Below are 23,486 nucleotides of genomic sequence, written 5' to 3'. Positions count from 1 at the left end.
TAATTTAATATGTCACACGTGCAACTTAATTATCACAGTAGTTGCTATTGAAATTATATTATATTACTTCAGGTAAATTAAAATGAAAATTTCCATTGGACTAGTTCAATAATGGTATTTTCAGCAGATTTCACATCAAGTTTGGTATTTCATTTAAAATCTCTTTTGATATGGTATCGGGTATGGTTTACAGTATACACTTGATTGATTAAAAGATTTTTTGTGTGTGAGGTTGAAAAGTTATCTCGTACAATTATAACAAGATTTTCTTGCAAGAAAAAATGTAAGACTGGCAAAATATTTTGCACAGACACACAAAAAAACTTATGCATGTTTATGGTATGTATATTTTTAAAAATATTTGTCAGTTAAAATTATATTAGCATATTATACTTATCGAGTGATTTAAAAACTCATCAAAATGCTAAAGTTAAACCCCCTTTGTTTTTCGTTTGTAGTCAAACCTTTTGCTTTTGATGCTCGTACGTGACTAAGACCAGACTACAATAAGACGTCAGCAGCGACGTATGTGTATTTGATCCCTAAAATTGAACAACAAAAATAGAAACTAGTTATGATTTCATTAGCCTCCCTGCTCTTATTCTAGATCTGAAGAGGTTGATCTCCAAACTTTTCTTGTATCTGAGTGCAGTTTAAACCGCGAAATCGTTGTTTATGATCGTAGTTATTAAATAAATACAGAGCTTGCAAAAGGTTCGATCCAGGGCTTGCTGTATCTTGGATGTCCTTTGCGCCGACGATTAAGTAATCGGGTCGAAGATATCCCATTCTTACTCCATCCTCTAGTAACATTCGTGTTCTATTTAACTGCTTGTCCGTTACTTGAGTATGATGTGGTCTCTCTCCTCGATAATCTCCTGTGATGATAAGTATTATAAAAAAAGTGTAAAATTTTAATTATACGAGCGTTAAGCTGCATTAAGCTCTAACTACAACGTACTAGTTAAAATGTTGTTTAGCGGGTGTTTTATCTTATACTTGACACAGATAAGAAAACATGGCATTGTTTATAATAAACCTCCTAAACAATATTAACATGAGTCGGCTTAAGGATAATTGAAAAAAACAATTAACGTTATTCAATTAATCAATGACAGATAAACATCGAATGATATGCATTTATGCATAGCTTTTTTTTTAAATTTAGTGAAAATTTTATCATTCAAAATGTACTTTGATATAATTATGCACAAAAAATACGTCGATCATTGTCCAATAAATATTGGAAATTTACGAGTAAGAATTAATAAATTTACCAACGAAACCTATTCCCACAGAGCACCTATTATAGCCGAAAGTGTGAGCCCCTTCCTTATTCCAGCCGCGTCCTTCGTATACGCGACCGTCATTCCCGATAATGAAATTATATCTGAAAAAAAAATCGATAAGAGTATCGGTTTTTAATTTTAAAGATACATATCATTGTGTGGCTCATGATATTATATACATAAGATATATAAATATTGTCTAGGACATGGTCGTCTCATCATCACACCCTTACTTAAGTATTCCCTTGAATTCGTTATAATTCACTTGGAGCAAAAACGTGGCCATTTTCAAACTAATGTATCGAAAAGGAAATCTAATAAGCTTAGAATCTCTAGATACCGGCAGCCGTATAAGCCCCATACCAGACCAGCTAAATACTATTACGGAATAAAGATTAAGTAACTCACGGAATATCATAATGATGGAGTGCGATGTACCAGCCCTGCATGGTGCGTAGTTCAGCAGCGCATTGAGCAAACTTCGTGCATTCCCCGCTCACTGTATGTTGGACGATCACCAACATCAATGGTTCGAACTTTTCGTGTATGTCTGTCGAGTTGAACGACTGTGCTAGCCACATCTCACGGGTTATGTTCCATTCGTGTGGAGCTGTTGACAAAGATAAACTTAAAACAGTTTCACCCTGATCCTTTAAACTTCAGGTAAGTTGTCACTGCATAGAGACTATTGATTAATTGCCATCAACGGGAATTAAAATGTTATGTCACTTTTGTATTTAATTAATAACAGCTTAAAACATATTAAAGTTTTGTTATTAGGCAGTAGCTACAAAGCTTGTTTGAGAATGGAATTTGAGTTTGTTGGTTATAAAATGGTATACCATATTAATTCTAATATTATGGTCTTGAGTAATATTGAAATGAGTAGGATCTTTGTCTACCCAAAGAATAAATGGAAGATGCTAACCAGGAGGCGTTTTTGGCGGAGGCGAATGAACGAGCTCTTCGAATAGGAGGGATAAAAATCGTATTGGTGGTATCGTATCTAACTATAAAACTTCAAACGACATTTTTTTCTCTGCGATCAATTATAATGTTAGGCTAATGATGGATTTTGTTTATGTTTCTATTGTAATAATACTTGCAATTAAATACAATACCTAATTTACAAGAAGTAATAATGTATTTATTTTATCAGATATTATAAAAACATACATCAAGCTTATTTCTAAAAATAGTTGGTAGTCTTCTAATAGACAGATAACACAAAAATGCGTTCGATTAAAAAAAATATTGTGTTCTAGTTACATTTTTAAGAGACTACTCTCCTCGAATGTTAGTATAGTGGTTAAATATTACGGTTTTTTGTTTGCAAAACTAAGTTTATAGGGAACCTACCCTAACTTATCTTCGAATTACAATATGGTACTTGAAAGTCACATGACTAATAAAGTGGTCCACTGTTCTAATTAGTTATTTCAAGAACAGATTTTATCTATAAATTTATAACATATTCATTCGATAGCACACTTGTTATCGACAAAAATGACCGATAAATTAACATCGATCTCTAAATAGATTTTTTTTTTTTCATTACAAACAAAGCACAATGCGTAACTGGTCTGTATGATTGATACAGGAAGTAGGTATAAGCACGATGTTTCCATCTTGTAATGACCTCGAAATGACGGAGCGATGGTACTGTACGAATACAAATTCGAACTCTAAATAAATACGTATCTTTATATAATAGATATCTGTCACTAACTCAACTCTAAGACTCAATAAATCGAATTGGTATAAACTTTAACGTGTCATTAATATTAAATCCCAACTGAACATCAGTAGCTCTACTGAAATTGGTCGAAAAAAAATTCTACTTTATTAAGATTGACTTAAAACAAAAACACGTCATTAAGCTACATTTATTGTAAATCAGTCAATTAAATACTTCAAAACAATAGTTACGTCGAGTAGAGGATTACGGGCATTGTAAAGAGGTGTTCAAATAAACCATTCTTTAAAAATAATAATTTATTCAACTGTAAATAAATAAAGATACGACAATGAGGATAAACAAAGGAATAAATAATATTAATGAATAATCAATTACATACATGACCCGTATTATTCGTGAAAGTTTTTATATATCATATTATTTTTTCCAATTAGGTATTAAAATTTATACTTATTAGGGACTTAAAGGCATTCCTAATACGCTAGGTCATATTTATTGTAAGACATAATGGGAAATTCCTAAAAATTTACCCTTTGCAAATAGCTAGCAACTAGGTACTCAGCGCTTAAGTCACATTAAAACGATCAGACAGTCACATATGATTACTGGAAAGATTTTTTTTATGGTTTTAGGTTAGAAGGGCAAATGGAGCATTTATGATAAGTGGTTACCATCGCCCATGGGCATTGGTGCCGTGAGAAATATTAACCATTCCTTACATCGCCACCAACTTTGGGAACAAATATGTTATGTCTGTTGTGACTGCAGTTAGATAAGCTCACTTAACCTTCAAGTCGGAACACATCTACACTAAGTATACTACAAATTACTGTTTATCGGTAGAATATGTAATGAAATATGTGATGATGATAGAAGATGTGATTGCACAAGGCCTTCCCACCAAAATAAATTAAATTAATAGAGATAATCCACATTCATACAGAATTTGCACCATTCATTTTCAAGATTAGAAATAGGTAACGCCTCACTTAAGTAAAATAATCAATGTTAGATAAGTTATATATCGAGATCGATAGGAGTGATTTCAAATATTGAGGTTCTCACTCTTTCGTCTGGCTGTACAGCTCAAAATAAATGAGCAATATGATTGTCAATATTTGTGATTGTAAAATGCATGTCCAATCAAATGGACGCAACTAGATCATTTGCTGGACTAAAGTAGATTTTTTAGATTTTCTCAAATACGACCCTTACCTAATTATGAAGAGCTTCATGGATTGTCTTTGTTTCCGGGGTAATTTTGACCATCAGAGGTAGACAGAATAAAATAATTTAGTAACCTTATTTATTTTACAATTTTGAAGCGTATTACACGCAGCGACGTAGTATTTTAAATAACGGTAGAGCTATTATGTAAAAACAAACTCGAAATTCACCGCCGAACAAGAGCGTGTAATGTCAGAATGTGATATGTGACATAAAACGATAATTATAAAATTTCAATGAGACACTTGTAATAATGCTATATCACTTCAATTTGGCTGAGAAAAATTGCAAGTGAGATACGAAGTGAATTCTTACAGAATCGCACTGTAGGACTAAATCGATTCGTATTATCTGAACGAAAAGTCAAATATAAATTGAATTTTGGATAGCATGTACTGAATTTAATATAATTAAATAAAATTTTATGAACTTAACCGCTGTGTAACTCAGAAATAACAGGTGAATTAAAAAGTTTCTGTTTAATAAATGTAAATACATGATTGTCAATTTAAGCGTTAAAATACATAGTTTAGCTTTCTAATTATTGTCAAGGTTTTTTGGAGATTGTCATTCAGAGCGTTTATTTAATGAACGTATCAAATATTTAAGATCGTGCTATAGGTACTAAAATATATATTGATTAAACATAACTTTAACGTATGAGTGAAATGAAGTGCTATCCTGGTAAACATCCAGATTATCTTAACGCCCGTTGCTCGAAGGCTTTTAATGAGAAAAATATTTTTTATTTGATGTTTGTAATTTTTGTTTTACAAATGCCGAGTATTTAAAGCTTGCATCATTTTAGCCCTTCGAGAAATCGTAGTTTTACAACGTATGATGTCACGGCTACAAACTTGCTACCTAAATGATGTTATTACCTAATAACGAAGGTTTAGTATTTAGTTTATTTTTATTTAAATTGAAATGAAACTAATCAAAACATCTGATATATTGTATATAATAATAGTATAGACTGTTTTTATATCGAATAATAATCAATGTTATAATATTCTTCTATGAGCAATTTCTATCTAAATATTTTTAGCCTAAATGTGTAAGCAATAAGGTATGAATTTATGGATGACGTATGTTTCTCAAAGGAGGGGCACGAATTCGATGGTTTGGGGAAGAGGGTGAGGCGGAATATCAACCCTTACTGATACCCCTGCCAATAGATGGCACTGAACGAAGTTAAATCGCGCTGACGAGTTGCTCGATCAAAATGTATGTAAGCGTAGAAAATTTTCAAACCGTCAGCACTAAACGCCACTGCCTTGAGACCATGATAGTTGTAAAGTTTATTCTGTATTTAGTTTAGACTTAAGTTACCAACTTCATAGAATCTTGGCAATTTTTGGAAACGGGTGATTATGTAAAACCCGTAATAAAGTTCTGAAATACGCTTAAGCGTCTAAAATATTATATATTTTAGTTAAACTACATATAAGAGAATTGTCCTTTGAATCATTTAATTATATTTGAATTTTTTCAAGACTATTTCGAAATAAAATTGTAAGTGAATACACTTATGTACGTTTTATGTATGTATGTTTGTTTTATTATTATACGGATTTTATATATTTATATTAGATATTTTTACGTATTAATATTTTTGTCATGAAATAACATACAGTAATAATATTGACGATTATATGAAATGTGTATGTGAACTTGTTTCTATTTTAATGGTTAATATAGAAATGACACATGTATATTTTTTGAAACCAAGACATAAAGACCTAAAGGCGATAACAGTGATATATACGTATATATTTTTTACATACGAATTCTCATTACGTATTCATGATAAATTGCTGAAATTGCAATTTTTCATACAATAAAGTATCATACTCACGTCTATCCCCACCACTCCCAGATTTCGTGCTCTGTACCGTGAAATGAACGATGAGAGTTATGCAGACGATGAGCACGATCAGGGCGGCAGCGCAGACCAGTCTTTCGGTCCTCGAACTGTTCTTCACCACGTTCCAGAGGTACCGCGGTAGGGGTAATTCTGAAATATAATATGTAAATTTAATTATAAAATTACGTTATAGTTTTTATTAACTTATATGAATTTAATATTTATTAAATGAACTAATAAAACCTTAAATATTTTTAAAGGTTTGATAGTTTTTATGTAAACGTTCATTTTCGACTATCGCACTAAACTCGGCGTAGTTTTACTTAAGAAAGCATTTGGAAGACTTCTCTTGCATACTTTAAATACAATATAATTATTGTTTGTTCAAACAATAAAAATTCCTACTTATTCTTCTCAATGCCTAGTGTTAACGGAATCATTCAGTTCAAGATATTTAAAGCATTTTACTTTTCGTAGTGTTTAAAAGTAATTGTAATAATATTACAGAGAATACTTTACATCAAGAACAATGTATAAAAGTATGTATAAAAGTAAGTAAATAAACATTATTAACACTTAGGAATAGAGACGATGTACATATATAGTTTCTATATCTCTCTTTTCTGAGAAGACTCGATGTTTCCATAATCATTAAAAGTAAATATCGAATAGTAGTGGTTACTACATAAACAAGTAAGACGATTATACCGGACCTTTAACTGGTTATAAATGCCAATCATCTGAAGATTATTATTTTTTACGAAGTACGTTAACCAATCAAAATGTAATAATACAAAGTACAATCCACTGGTAAAAATTCGCAAAGGCGCAATTCTTTACATCACTAGCTGAAACTGTGGATTTACCCTCGGAAAATTTATAAAACACAAACCAACTCCCGTTTCACCCCCTAAGGGGTGGAATTTCGAAAAAACCTCATCCAAAGCATGCCACGAAGAATTGCAGCATTTATTTCAGCAATAGGAGGCCACACTCGATATTAATGTTATTTTATTGTTTGTAACATTTAGTCAATAAAGGAGAAAGTCAATTGAAGTAACCTTATTTTTTTGTCAAAATGAGTAATCTCCTAAAATCTAAATACAACAAATTAAGATCGATTTAATTACCAAACAAAAGTGCTTTTAGATCTTTAAATAATATTTATTTTATTTTGTTGCATAAAATCCCTTTTACAACTGTTAATATTAAAAGTACTCGAATAAATAAAGTGTCCCTTTTTTTTTGCAAAGGAGTTTATATATTTTTTCATATATATAACGGAAAGCGTTTACTTTGGTTGTTGATTTGGATAATTAATTAATCGAGTAGTTGGCAATAATGTTTGATGGCTGATTTACTTTTCAGAGCGGGTCACCCCGAATGGAGTTGTAAATGTCATGGCAACGCGAGCTATGTTTTGACATGCAACTTCAATGCGATGCGATGGTTGCTTGCAAACACATTTGCTCTTAATAGAGATTAATTATTGTAATACTTTGATATTTTTGTGGTGTACGATTATTGAATCAATTTATACAGTTTTTAGACGATATTAAGTACGTTTTATTTTGTGAATATCTCCAATTCACGCCCACATAGTCTTCTAAATGTCGGATCAATCCCCGAAACCTACTGTTCGGTATCCTCCTCCTCCGACAAATATATATAGATTTCAAGTTTTTACCGAGACTAAATGATCATACAAAATTTTACATATTCACAACTATTTCTGTAAAACATTTACGATGAGTTTTACAAGTAAGCGTTTCCTTAGGGCCACGTTTAATGTATAAGCGATTTGTGGCATTTTTATAACAGGGATTTTTATAAAATTTGTTACGATTGCTGTTAGGTACGTTTTAGAAAATAATACAGGATATCTTATATATTGGAAAATGAACTATTCCTATGATATCGGTTTTTAGCATAATATTGCCAGTAACTTAACATTAACGAAACGCCAAAAAGGTTTTTTAACACAATCTTTTTTAATTAGCATAGTTCTCTGAATTCCTCTTCACACTAAAACGACAACAGAATTTAACGTTTTTTTTTTTAGAAAATAATAATATCAGCTATTTTCTTTGATCTTCAAATATTTCCAAAATTTTGATTTCATTTAGCTTGTTTGTGTGATTATGTATTTGTGTGTATTAATTCTATAGATAGAAATGTTTGACATCATATTATCAATAATCACTAATCGTAAGCTCCATTATGATAATTGGATTTTAATAAACCTTAGTCTGTTCATAAGGTTTTAATATGAATCAATAAACATTAGTTATATCAGAAAAATATAATCACGATTCTTCTATACGAGTCCGTATTAGGTATAATAAAACCTGCCTCCTTTGCTGGCAGTCATATTTTTAATAATTTATGTAATTTATATATATTTCAACGATACACGTATGTATGTAAATCACGTTATTTTAACTATTATGGGACTTTACTACTTTGCAATAAAAAAATAATTCAGTTTTAATTCTCGTTCATCAAATTATAAATAATATACATCTGTGTGTATTTTAAATACGTAAAATTCAAGCTGATGTAGCTTGAATGTTACTTATTTACTAAAATCAAACTTTAAAAGCAACATAATAAAAAAATTGCTAAGGACATTTTCTTGATTATATATTTAGACACTCATAATATACAGAATTTTAAAATAAGAAATTCCGAGAGTGCATAGTTTTGAAGATCATACACGTTCTCGATAAGAGCAATTTATGGTAGGATAATGATCAGTATATTATCTTCGAAATCTATGAACTAATTTTTATAAATATACTTGATAATTAATTATTATTTTTATCTTTATAATAGTGAATAACAAGAAAGACATCAAGTGGAAAAATATGGAATATATAGTAAAAAAAGTAAAACGCATTGTCATTTGTAGATAATATTTGCAATCAGATAAGTAGAAATAATAAAATACCAATAAAAGTTTAAGTGTTTATTTTGTTGACCTCATTACTGTACGTTGACACATCAGGCATAGTTACTTATCAAAGAAATTTCAATCGAAATTACAGCAGGATTAATGATTGTGTTGTCAGCTACAAAAATATACACCTACTTTTCTAACATCAATACAATAGTATTGATTGTACAATTATAAAAATTAGTTGCTATTTTAGCGAAAGGCATTTTGTACAAAAAAAAAAATTGAACCATTAATAATAATATGATAAATAGATCCGAAAAAGATGAAATTATTTACTGCTCTGATCATCTGACGTCCACTATTCCATAACATCTTTTCAATACATACATGTTAACAAATTGGGTATACCACTTAGTCCATTCGCAAAAACGAAACTATATTATATGGATATTTTTTTAATATAACAAGATTGACATAAACTGGGTCAGGAATCTTGTAAACCGTTTTGTACCGAGGTAAAACAATAATATAAATTCTGCACGAAGACCCCTCCTCCGAAAACGAAGAAGTATGTCTACCGCACCGCTCCAGCTTGTGACAAACGTTTTCCTGTCCCATATCAAGCTCGTGAGAGGCCTTATGGAGATTTTTCTTTTCTAATTGCAAGCAACTTCCACTTAATATCTGTCATCAGAACTGATGATCTACTTAAAAACTTCTCGTCGAGATTGTGACACATAGTTTTATCACGTTATTATTTTTCGGATATACACAGGACGGGATTTATTGATCTCAAGGCACTGTTGTAACAACGGACTGGAGGCCTAATTATTTTCCAAATAATTAGAATAATTTTTCAGTCTGGTTTATCGATAATTTATTGCGTGACAAATTAAATCGTTTTTACACACAATTATTTGTACTTTTATCTAACCGTATTATATTACAATAGCGACGCGCCCCGGCTTCGCACGGGTGCAATGCTGATACTAAATATACTACAGAATGTCTCACAACATTCAAAGTTTTTCAGGCGTTATTTTTTTTTTTAAATGTTAAACCGTCGGAATTATTATACTTTTGAAAATCCTAATTGTTAAGGCTAATAAATCTAATATTTACGAATAAACATCTATCGGAGCCGATTCTAATATGAACCAAATATAAAGTGAAATAGGTTCCTGATAAATTAACGATTATTTTTTTCGTTATACCGATAAGATTAAACATTGAAAGGAAAAGTCTTGGATTTGTTTAAACAAAGTGCACTAAGTGCAGGTCTTTCAGTCGATAGTGATTATAGTATTATGGTAAGCAATGATAGTGAAAAGATAAATTTAAAAAAAGATTAAAAGGGATTTGCTAGTGATAACCACGACCGCCATAAAGAAGGAGGAGCCAGTCGGCGAAGGAGTGGTCAACGGGTGAGAACCCGAGGGTAATTGATTTGAGGAAGATAACGATTTGAAACGTTTTTTTTTTTACATTAATAATAGTCTCACAATAAAGATTGTCTGGTGAGATTGTTTGACGCAATAAAAAAGTCTTAGTACACTCGTAACTAATAACATTATTTATTTATTTGATAATCCGTCAATTTACATACATAACTTATCGCAGTACGTTTTATATCCAAACCAAAATAGAATCAGTTTTAGTTTGTACTCAAAAGTGATTTAAGTAAACTATACTGACCTTACGTTGTTTGTACGTATTTAACATTTTGGTGAACAATGAAGTCATCATAATTCTTTTTAGTTAATAAGTGCTGACAACGATGTTGGTCTCGTAAATCGTCAAAAAAAGTTGACCTCGATGAAGGTGCGCTGAACAACGATAGATGATTGTATAAAATAAGGCATCGAGGATGTTCGCGCACGTCACACGAGGAAAATATGTCAGTTACTAGCTATGAATATAATTAACACCGAGCGAACACTTTAACGTAATATTTATACTTCAATATTTATAAATTATACAATACCGTTTATAGGAGGATCTTCATCGTAATGATTTTTATAGATATTCGAATTTTTAGCACATAAATATGATTGGAATAATTTCTATGGATGTCCTCTTTTCAACAGTAACGATTCGATGAGAATTTTTCAATTGAAATGTTATTAGTTCTGAATCTACAGCGTTATTCTGTATCTCACTTCATAAACCACTATCGTGATAAGCTTTTTCGATGATTCTCTATGTTGGTTTTAGAGTTTGTTATTTTACGATATTTTACTTACTTACGAGATTTTATCAAAGTTAATGGCTTTTTTCACTTAGGAATGCTATATGTAGGTACATTGTACTTATATCTCAACAAAAGATCAACAGTATAAATGATATCTCGAGTATCTATCAAGCATTGTGTAACGTATAGTTGTAATAAATACATTTGAAAAAAGTACTCGCAAAAGGTTTTACTTTTGTAACAAAACTTCAGTACCCATCTGGGTACACAGACACATTCGCATTTACAATATTAACTAGGGGCTTTTATAGAACATATTGCCAGTGCAATGCAAAAAATGCAGTAATAACCGCTCACTACTCCTCCCCACTGTCTTAATACACTTAATATTGTACCTGCGTCAGATTCTTCTCCACTTAAAGTTTAAGTCAGAATATCGTTAGATCGGACTGTGCAAGTGAACTAATAAATAGTATAAATATTAAAATGTACAGTTGACGGGTCTTCGTTGTATTGACCTGGGGCGAGATAGCCGAGCACGAAATCATTATACGGGCCCAACACAAAAACGTATTGCCGTTTCGTTTATTGACAATCAGCAAATACAAAAAAACAAAATAGGTGAAAGAAATGCTCTTGGAATTCCGAGGAACAGTCTATTGGTATATATATCTACAGAAATTGTTTTATAACAATTAACAGAATACAAAAAAAATTCGTTCACTTTAACGGAAGCTGTTTTTGTACATAAGTGAAAGAAAAAGGTTAACGGGAAGAGATCGTGAAGTTTCGGTCACCGAGAATCAGCCATCGAAGAAAGATTTCGTTTTTCTCTTCTGTCGAATGGAATACGACTAATGTCAGCAAAGTTGACAACGCACGGGCGTGACGGTTAACATAATAACATAATCAGCCTGTAAATTTCCCACTGCTGGGCTAAGGCCTCCTCTCCCGTTGAGGAGAAGGTATGGAGCATATTCCACCACGCTGCTCCAATGCGGGTTGGTGGAATACACATGTGGCAGAATTTCGTTGAAATTAGACACATCCAGGTTTCCTCACGATGTTTTCCTTCACCGCCGAGCACGAGATGAATTATAAACACAAATTAAGCACATGAAAATTCAGTCGTGCCTGCCTGGGTTTCAACCCGAAATCATCGGTTAAGATGCACGCGTTCTAACCACTGGGCCATCTCGGCTCTCTGGTGACGGTTGTCACCGTATTAAATTAAAATCCTATTGAATACGTCAAGGACAATTTCGAAAGACGCGTTCGAAGTCGACCACAATAAGTTAAAATTAAAGTCATAGGGTACAATGCCAGATCGTTTGAAATAATAAAAAGGTAAGAAGTGAAAATAGATATTATCACGAAAAATCTTAACGTTATAAGTAGCTTACGTGTATTTTATTCAAATTTATAAAAATATAACATGAAATACTTCGTTTTATGTCTTTCCTTTATTAAGACTTCAGTACCAGAATAAGAGAAAATATCTTATATATTAAAAGATTAAGCCGATTTTTGTCCCAGTGTTTTAATGACGATAGCTGCACATAAAAATCGTTTATGGACTCATTTGAAGAGCTCCCGCCGTAGATGTGCAGAAAATCAATCAAATGGATTCTTGATTACAATTTAATAGTTTGTTACGATGTAACAAAGAATTAAAATTTAGTGGAAAAAAGTTACTGGCCGGTTAGAGGAGCTTTATAATGGCTGAATAAAAAAAACAATGAATAACTTTAAATAATGTGTAATCTGTGGTGAAGATACTTTAACACCAAGAGAGTATACATATGTACACGTTTATCCCGAAACAAGTAAGTATTATTATTTTGCTGCTAACGTTCAAAGTTTATTATGAAAAAGGGAAAAATGAGTATGACTTTTTATAGTAGTTTAATAGAAATGGGAATGTTCAATGGGACTGCCCGTATTCATAGCTCCTCCTCCTTCTCTAAGTGCTGATTCAAGACATGCTGCACTGATACAGAGAGAAGCCATGAAGGCTATCATTGCATCGACACGAGCAATAATCGACGAAATTCTGTTGACAATTGAGAAGCAATCAAACAGCCGCTCATATTTCATTGACGGTTCCTGCGGTTCTGGAAAGACCTTTGTGTACCAATGCCTCATCAACCTTCTTACAGGATCAGGTGATACATTGGTGGCTGTTGCATGGACTGGTACCACCGCAATGCTTCGTCCTGGTGGCTGCATCGTTCACAGCTCAATGCATTTTCCATTGAACTTGGCTGATGAGACATTGTCTGGCATCATATACACCAGTGGCGATGGTAACATGTTCAGGGTCTGTAAGCTGATCATATGGGACATAGCGCCAATGGCATCAGGAGCCTCTTTAAAGGCAGTCTCTCCGTTTTATCACCGGCATTCATCAGGTGTCGTTTGGTGGCAAACTCTTACTTGGCGGTGATTTTCGTCTGTTCTACCCGTAATAGCTCGCTGCGGCCAAGTTGAGACTGTACTGAAATGTACGATCAATATGTGCTTACTTTGGCCTCTGATTCAAGTCCACAGCTTAACAGTCAACATGCGTACCAACACCGGAGAATCTGACTTTACTGCGTATTTTCTACGCTTTGGTGATGATTGAAAATTGAAAATTGAGAGAAAAAATTCTGTCGAATTCTGAACTTATTCGTGTCCCTGAGCAGGTTAATTTTAAAGACGTAATTGAAGAATTTGTACTGACTTTGCAGCAAAATGTACACGAGTGACTTGTAGTTTACAATGAAATGAAATCAAAACAAAACCTGTCATAGGTTACGAAATTCCTAAAATATATGTTGAATAAACGCAAAGTTTCGCGGGCGATCCACTTGTTAAATATTAATCTAACCTGTTATATGTAGAACATATATATATATCGAAATAAATCTATACTAACATTATAATTATAAAAGTAGCTATGTGTATATTACGCTGCCTGTTAAGATTACAACTAATGAAAATAATTTGATGAAATTTGGCATGAAGCAGGCTTGTACTCCAAGGTCGGACATAATTTTTAATACATAACACTAGAACAGCTATTAAAACGCAAGCAAAGCCACGGGCACAACTATTATAATACAAATTCTGTGGCTTACCATCACGGTGACAAGTTTTTATACGAAATACAACTCAAGGTAATTTCGTATTTAACAATGACACATAGAAAATAAGGCGTTACTAAAATAAATAAAATACAGGTAACATAAATAAAAAAATATATATCGTATATAAAAATCTAATTTTATTTAATTAACGTTAACCTTGTATTGACTATAATCATTTCACATATAAAACTATATTACATACAAACATCTGGTCAATACATAGACTCGTGTTTATTTTAGCCACACATCCGTTGCAGATATTACTTATATACAATTATTTAAAACTTAACATTGGTTTCAGTGTGATATAGCTTTTTATATTAAGAGAACAATTTTTTAACTTCAATAACAATATAAAAACATGCAATCATTTCACTGTCATTTTGGAAACATTCTAATATTGTTTGGTAAACTTGATAATGTTTTGTATTTAAGTCCAATCAAATACTAAACCGTAGGAGACCCTTAAATAATCACCATTTCCTCTCATAATGGTCTTATTGTCGCTTGTATTAATTTAAGAAACTCAACAATAAATATAATTATTCCCTGATAATCTATAAACTTGTAGCGAATTTTATGCATATCATATATTAAGATACTATTCTAAGAATAGAATTATAGATATAGTATATAATGTCGGTTCCGCCAAATAACATAGATAAAAGTTTTTATGGCTATAAGTTATCTGTACAATCAAAACGCTAAAGAGTTTATTTGTTTGCAAGGGCTAATCAAGCGATCTACTATTCGATTAGCAACAATATTTGCATCAGATAGCCTATTAAGAACATTTATATATTATATAACATAGCGCTGTATTCCACGGAAGTAGAGCAGAGTTGTAATTAATTAATGTGGTGACACCGCGCATAGCATTTCATCGTAACGTATCGCCTGTCTAATGAAAGAAACGCTGAATAGCTTAAATTTTACATACTATACAAATCCAAAGTTGCTTCCCGTCGACAACAGTCAGTAATAAACAGAATTATTCAAGAGGTTTAAATTTATAAAATTGATAATAATATGCATATTATATAAGAGAAAAGCCGACGTTGCCAACTTTCACAGCGGGATAACAATAATTTATTTTTCTGTTTTTATCTTACTGTTGTATATAGATTCTTATTGTATTTTATATTTTCGATTTCCTAAAAGTACTATTGGTTATTTGGCGTTTCAGCTCTCATTCATGACCTTACACAAACAGAGTACCCACTGTTTGTTTTTGTAAAATATGTACAATACAGCCTGTAAACTTCCCAATGCTGGGCTAAGGCTCTCATTTTAAGAAGAACGTTTGGAGATTGTTCCTCTAAACCGTTTCAATGGAAATGGTCCCTTGCGACGTTATCCTTAATCGCCTAGCACAACATGAATCATAAACACTAAATTAATTTGCATTTTAATCGCAAACTTTGTTTAGAATTCGACTCGGCTCTCTCGGGGTTTTTATGTTTAACGGAAAAACATAATAATATTAAATATATAATATGTTTATTAGAAGAATATATTTGGACTGTTCATTGCGCTATGGTAATGAGATTATTTATAAAAATAAATAAAATGTTTAAGTATTTATAAAATATTATAATTCACAAGAACTACGGAAAGGACAGTCACTTTAAAATCTCAACGAGTTCACAATACATATGCGTATTACAGATTTATTTAAGTTTCAAATTAAGAATTAGCACATACAGAAAAATTTAAAATTTCTTCTGGGTATAAAGATTACTGATAAAAATCATAATTCGGTTAATTTTAAACAAAATGTCGAGACTTCAATTCAGTCTTATGATGTATTAATTATTACAAAATTTTATATTAAACAAGTTTTTTTAAAATATATATTTACTTATAAATAATTGGAATCATACAACTGATTCTTTTATATTAATATCCTTATGTTGCTTGTCACAAGCCATAATAACATTAATAGTTTTTGAGATATAGCCTTTCATCATTTATCTCTCATGACTAACAAACACATACAAATGATAAAAAATAAAACATAGTCTTCGGTCCGACGTGACCTTGAATACCGAATTCCGACACAAACTTTTAGGTCTCTGCGACACTAAACGCAAAACTTTTCAATAATTATTAAACGTCTTCAATAAATATTGGTCATGAGATGCTATCACTTTTAAAACTCACAGGTGTATATTGTGGGTCCGTAACGTCGTCATCTTAGACAGCCGCTCGTATTCACTGGATCCCAATGAGAAAAATGGTGCAGATTTTTCATTACTAAAGGTCCAGGGCTGACCGTTTGTGGATTAACTTGACACTGTCCATAAAGTGTGTAATTTGGCCGGAGGACACCATCTCTTACCAAAGTCTCGAGTAAGATATTGGTGTGATTAAATTGGGCGAGATCGGGCACGTCTGTCACATAATTCCCTACGAACATAATTGATATACTTATTCTATTAAAAGACGTGACCATCGCTCCAAAAACATTTGCGCCTCTTCCTTCGAAGACGTATCCGTTGCCAGCGACGAGGAAGTTCGGCCCGATATCATAATAGCCTCGTCTTAAATGATTCTGCTGAATTTCTAGCATTTGTTCTATGCATCGATACCTTTGGTTACAGTAATTTGCAGCTGAATGTCCTATGATGACGTTTGTGAGTGGTAATTGGAGAAAATCGGCGCCGTACGCCGGCATCGCCTGCCAATCGTCACGACGGAGATACCAAGACTCGTTCAAACCTTAAGTAAAAAAACGCATATGAGCATTTCTACATTATAAGAAATTAAACAGAAACATTTGGAGGTCGAAATTATTTAGAAGAAATTATATTGATTTGAATAAATTGTATAATTATATAAAATTGTTATTTTGAGAACCAGTCAAGTTAGGTGATCAATTACAACCGAGAAGATGCAAAAGAACAAATAAAACAAATTACCTATGTCTAGCCGCGTCTGTTGGCTAGGCAGGGCAACGTAAATGAGATAGATGATTAGGCCAGTAGCAACAATTAAGGCCCAACATACGAAGACAGCCACACTGCATCTCAATCTGCGGGCTTGTTTCGATGACACCAATTCGAGGCCCAGAAAGTGGCCTGAAACAATGGGAAAAAACCATTATTGGTGAAGAATAAAAATACTTATAGTATTTGTAACTTTTCTCTTAATCTTTCTTAACTTTAATGTTGACTATCTATTGACGCGTTCGTGGTTTTTGTGCTAACAGCTTCAGCTTCCGTGAACGTGTAAAATACGAGCCAAACAGTCGCACCGGTTTATGTATAAATAACGCTGTGAATAATGAATATTTAATATCGATTTATTAAATATATTTTCTTAGGGAATTTTGCGAAAATAAACTTAGAAGAAGAAATAGATGTAGATTAAGATCGGTTTCGTGTAATATTTTCTCTTTCCATTCTCAGAACAGTTTATCTTGTAACTTCACGATAACTGGTCAGGTATAAATTTTTACACGTAATATACCTATATAAACAATGTACTGGAAATACCACTTTAATAATCACGTGACCGCAAGTGTCATAAGTCTAGCCATGACAAAGATTTTTGAACTTGTTGGTTACAATTATTTTTATATATTCATATTAGTCTGTATAATAATGAAAACTGCGTTTAGAAAAGTGATTATTTTTAAATACACAGTATACAGTTCTACACGTGAAAAATATAATTTGAATACATCGTGGACTAGAGGAACTGAAGATTACCAAAAACCTTGGTCCGTTTTCGACCGATTGCCATGACATAATCGTCACCGATGTAAATATCGTTAGCTTTTCTTCCATTCCACTAAACGATGACCTTCTGATATGTTTTGGCTACGAAGGACATTTAGCCGCTTATTTATCTCATTATTATTTTGTCCAGGTTTTTCATTCTAGGATTTCGGGCCTTATAATCGAGCCACTCACACATAAGTTGAAATGCAAGATACAGACAAGGACAAAATATGCCAGGTTTTGTAAGTATACAAGAGAGAATAATGTATTCATGAGTAGTCAATATTTACAAAACAACACACAAGTACAATACGAAGTAGAGATTCGATAATGCTATCAACGTTTTCCTTTTTAATAAATTGAATTATATAAAAACAATACGATTTTTACAATACGGCCAGTATTGAAAAAACGTATTGTTTATACAAACTAAACATTAAACATTGACTGGTTGCAGGTAATTTTATATTGGTCCGACAACGCGTCGTGTTGTTTAAAGAAAACCGCTTGATGACGTCATTTTCTTGTCAATAATTTGAGTCAATAAAGTACATGTATGTGATACTCAATTTTAAAAATATTCTTAAATAATTTAATCGTTCCATGAAACGTTTTATAAATAACATTTGAATCTTGACAGAGATCGAACCGTGCTCGGCGGTGAACGAGAACATCGTGAGGATAGCGTACTCACAAGATGAGAGATTGATACGTGTATCCTATTAATTCAAAAATTATTATAGTCAATGCAAATGGGCCATCTGATGGTAAGTGGTCACCACCGCCCATAGATAATGGCGTTGTAAGAAATATTCCTTACATCACCAATGCGCAACCAACCTTGGGCACCAAGTAATGTGTGTTTAGTATAAGTAAATATTATTTTTTTTTACCTTTTTTTACGTAATAAAAGAATACGTAATAAAAGAATGCTGTAAATTAGTAGCCCGTATAACGAGTTTGACAAAAACACGAGTCGTTGAGGCCTTGGAAAACTACTTGTATATAGGTAGGGTCGGACTGGGCCGGAAGGGTCCGGGTGACTCTATACTAATTATGATTAAATATTCATATTCAATGTATGTATTTAATTAGCTTGACAAAAAAAAAGACCCGCTGAGTTTCTTTCACCGGTTCTTCTCAGATCAGGGCGTTTCCTTTTCCGAACCGGTGGTAGTTTTTAACTTGACTATCAACGAGTAAGTATAATGCTTCTATATTGAATAAAGGAATTTGAGTTTGAGTTTGAATAGAAATCAATTGAGCTGGAAGATGGCGTCAAAGTGAATAATTTTCATTTTTTTTTTGTATCAATTCGTTTAACAATATGAAATTTAACGCCTGGCCTACATGTTTATAAGCCACAGGTAAGGTCACATTCGAAGGCCTGTGCCTTATGGCCTGATTGGCATGCGTCATCTCAGCAGTCCGATACTGTATATAGACTAATGTTTGTAACGAATGAATCGAACTGTTATTAAAAAAATAGGAGTTATTGGTAGATAATTATGCTGTTTCATATTTATTTTAAATTTGTTGAAGCTTATAAAAAGAGCCAAAGTATAATTTCCATTTTTTTTTTTAAATATCGATTATTTTATTTTATTATTTAATTATAAGTCGTACAATAAAGTAGGTGTCAATGGATTTGCCCAAATTCTAAGATTATTTGGATCCTAACCGAATATTGCGGTATGGAATCACCAATAAGTTTTGATGTATTTAATTTGTGTTCATGATTATATTTTGGCGCTTGACGGTGTAGATAAACGTCATAGGGAATTTGATCGGATGTGTTACACGTGGTGCTACAAATATAATCCTTGTAAAATGAATATACATATTTTTGTTTAAATTAATTTGTAATAACGTTCAGTGCTATAAAAACAGTATGATTGAAGAAAAAAACTTTTCGGAACAATGTTCTTTTACGCGTCAGTAAAAAAAATGCGTTATACCGCCTTCAGGCAAACGTTGCATCTTTTTCTCTATACGGTTTTATATAAAATTATTAAATAAACTTATTTTGTGTTAATGTTATAATTCATACGGGATTTTTAATAACAATTTTATTTCTTGACATTTATTTCATTATGTTGATAATATTTGTATAGTGATACAAATATTATCAATATAGATTTACAGAGTATATATATACAGCATGGAAACAAAATTTAAGTGAGACTTCAAGTTAAGATTGATTTATCAATCCTTGGATTTATTTTTGTTGCCTGCTGACTTGATACCTAGTGAGTCTGAAACCATTATTATATCAAGTACGATTTTAATACAATTTTTGTAATTCAATTTAAATTTATTAGCTAACTGAATTAAACAAATGGTTATTCTTAGGAATGTTACATATAAGTAAAAAGTAGTAAAATAGTCTACGTTTAAATTCCATTGTCTTTGATTAGTACCTATTATATAGAATATAGAATATTTGTCAGTAGGGTACGCCAGAAGGCTGTGTTGAAATATGACAACACAAAAACAAACAAGACTAAGATCTCAAGTGATAATTATACATTTATTTTAAGTTATGATATTGTATTTAGCTTTTGTTTATCTGTGGATTATAAAAGTAAATCCTCCGATAGCGTATATTTGGAAGCGCTAATCTAGATAGATCGAGTACTAGACCGTTTTTACGGGTACTTTTTTTTTTTCAATATACATAACATATATAATATATAGTTTATAATATTAAAAGTCAATTAATTATCAAAAATCCAATGTTATTGTTACAAAATCTGACAACTATTATTGACACTTTAATTATTGTTTTCAAATTAAAATAATCGTAAAATTACGACTAAAATTAGCTCTGTTTTATCGTGACATAAAAACAATCCTTATCTGAAACAGTTTAAGCTCTTTCTAAAGATAAATATTGATCTTTGAACGTTATAATTTGAACCAGTGTATTTACATATTTGACAGATAGTGAATGTTTGACAGATCGAGTGAGATGTTCAAGAACACGACGAGCGAACTGAGGGATGTCTTATCATTGCATGACTTGTGCAATCGAGATCTCGTACCGGGAGATTAGCATGATCGTAGTATTTTGATTACAATATTATAATGATTTTCGAAGTGAAAAATATTCAGATTTTGATCGTTATATAAGATAAAATGGACACGAGACACTTTGTTTCGTAGCAATTATAAAAAATGTCCCTAAATTACATAAAATTTAATCTATGTTGATGACAAAACATCTAAACCGGTTATTACCGCTTATAGCTATTTTAATCCGGTTACTGAATATAGATAGAAGTAATGCTACCAAGACACTGTGATGTCTTTAAGTCAAAGGTGTGACCGATGGGTAGGCTGTGAGAGTATACAGGACGCTGATTTCACATAAACGGGAAACGGGAAATTTGGTAGATATATTGTTACCAAATATTTTTAACGAGCAAGTTACGTTCAGTTAAATCAAATCTTACTGACGTCAGAATATACAGATCCGAAGTAGTTTCGGGTCGTTTTCCTTATATATATTTTTTCGCATGAAATAATTATACTATACTGTAACACAATAATCTTATTATTTCTTTGTTTCATTAGTCATATCTATTAAACCAACTTCATTAAAACAAAACACGTATTACCTTATTTTGTTGTATTTAAAAAAAAAATCTACATTTAACTTCTCATAATTTTAATATTGATTACAAAGGCGATTAGTAGTAATACTGTTAGGGTTTAATTAACCGACATATTCGATATATTTATTAATTAAATTATTATAAACTGTTGATTACGTACTAGAGAGAATGAGACAGCGAATAGAGGGAGAGGTAATGCGTATAACAATGTTCTTTTGAAATACGTTTTCAGTACAAATTAACGGAATACGAAGAATAATAAAAATTCGGTATTTCCAAACCGTCAACATTGCCATCTACGAGAGATTCGTATATAGATAATATAAAAAGTATATTTTAATATTATAATGAAGACGATTTATCTGTCTAATTGATCCTAAGGAGAGAGACAGAGAGAGAACGTCTCTGCCGTAGGCAATTGGCTCATTTCCTCAGTCGACTATAGCGTTTAAATATCAAGACAGAGGTGCGTATTCACCAGAACCAGTTACATATGTCAAAACTGGCTTTAGTATTAATATCCTCAACTTTTAAAATTATGTTTACGTATATCAAAGGTCAACTGATGTTCGAATTTTGAAATATTTTTATTTAACCATTTTACACTATGATATATAACAATATACAGTTTATCCAGGACATTATAAATTGAATAATTGTCTGAAAGAGCGACAACGGGCAACATTGAAATAATTATTTACGCACTTAAGCCTCTAAATCACTTTGCAAATGTTTGCTCTGCCTCCTTATCACTTGTAAACAACTCCGGCCATATACTTATTTATAACTGGAATATATATTTATAATGAAATTCGCAATTCGCATCGCAATAGTTCCTGTACCTACTCCGTTGGTAATATTTCTAATTATATATTTTCATTGATAATAAATTTGATGATAATAATTTTATGTCAAAAATTATATATTTATATTGTAAATCGCAGGCATAAACGCAAGCTTATCGATACAATTACAAAGGCGCAGAACAAAGACAGGCAACATGCGTATGCGCCGCTCACCTTTAACCATCTCCGCGTTCTGGACATTCTGGGTGACGGAGACGAACTTAGGGCCGATGTGAACTTTGGAAGACTTGGTGACGTTGAGGGTCGCGACATTAGGTACAGGCATCGCAGCCGCGATCGCCCTCTCGTCCATGACGACCAAATCCGAGCCATTGTTCACACGTCCTCGTTCCTCGATGTTGTTTCCATCGTTCGGTGTCCACATCACAAACACAGAACTTGTATGACGTAATCAATAGCACGCTTGGAGACGACGGTTCGCGGTGTTGTCCGCTGCGCTACTAACTTCGCTACTACGGTCCACAGCTCTGACTCAATCGGTAAATCCTGATAATAAATAGTAATAATCGTTTCCACAGATTCGCGAAATATTTGAAACGATTATATTTATTTATTTGATAAGAGAATAAACAATGTTAGACCATTAGACTCATGAGTTCGATTGGGTTTGTTAGTGACAATAATGTATAGACACTCTGACTGTCTCTAACGCATTTATGTCTTAAGTGATTGCTTTTAATGTTATCTGTTTCATAAATAAAAATGTTAATAAAGATTCGCTGTCACGTGTAATAACGACACTTACATTTGACTGATAAAGATGCAAAATATGAGACCATTATTGAATTTAGGTATTCTTACCGTATAATTGTTCTTCATTGGCTTTTCCTTCTTCATAGAAATGTTCTTGTTTTTTTTTTTAAGATATTGAGTTCTTCGTACTATTGGTTAAACATGCCGATGAATGTATCTATTGGGTGATTTTTTAAGTGTTAAGTTTTTGAGGTTGGCAGCATTGGTTGGTTATGGCGCCAA

At 32.1% G+C, this 23,486-nt stretch overlaps 1 protein-coding gene across 2 annotated transcripts; it reads right to left on the bottom strand.

Moving 5' to 3' along the window:
• Window positions 1-390: 390 nt before the first annotated feature.
• LOC113403858 (peptidoglycan recognition protein-like) lies at window positions 391-23,084 on the bottom strand. 2 transcript variants are annotated; one of them, XM_026644474.2, is made up of 5 exons: window positions 22,665-23,046; window positions 6,074-6,232; window positions 1,698-1,899; window positions 1,278-1,390; window positions 391-878 (listed from the first exon to the last, which is right to left on the bottom strand). In XM_026644474.2, the coding sequence occupies exons 1-5, from the start codon at window positions 22,873-22,875 to the stop codon at window positions 604-606; spliced, it is 960 nt and encodes a 319-aa protein (XP_026500259.2). In that variant the 5' UTR covers window positions 22,876-23,046; the 3' UTR covers window positions 391-603. The 2 variants fall into 2 exon arrangements, with proteins under 2 accessions (XP_026500259.2, XP_026500261.1); XM_026644476.2 differs by lacking the exons at window positions 391-878; window positions 1,278-1,390; window positions 1,698-1,899; window positions 6,074-6,232 and adding exons at window positions 15,442-17,024; window positions 17,225-17,383 and having other exon boundaries at window positions 22,665-23,084.
• Between the last annotated feature and the right edge of the window lie 402 nt (window positions 23,085-23,486).

The sequence above is a fragment of the Vanessa tameamea genome, chromosome Z (genome assembly GCF_037043105.1).
Source record: "Vanessa tameamea isolate UH-Manoa-2023 chromosome Z, ilVanTame1 primary haplotype, whole genome shotgun sequence".
NCBI classification, from domain to species: Eukaryota; Metazoa; Arthropoda; class Insecta; order Lepidoptera; family Nymphalidae; genus Vanessa; species Vanessa tameamea.
Note: the sequence above shows the minus strand (reverse complement) of the source record. Positions and strands in the feature narration are given on the sequence as shown.

Bases quoted from the DNA above. Each gene is read 5' to 3' on its own strand.
- LOC113403858 (XM_026644474.2), bottom strand. From the start codon at position 22,875: ATGTGGACACCGAACGATGGAAACAACATCGAGGAACGAGGACGTGTG. The intron at 1,391-1,697 runs GTGAGTTACTTA...TTTTTTTTTCAG, and splicing joins CTCCATCATTATGATATTCC to ATATAATTTCATTATCGGGA. The intron at 879-1,277 runs GTAAATTTATTA...TTATCATCACAG, and splicing joins TGTGGGAATAGGTTTCGTTG to GAGATTATCGAGGAGAGAGA.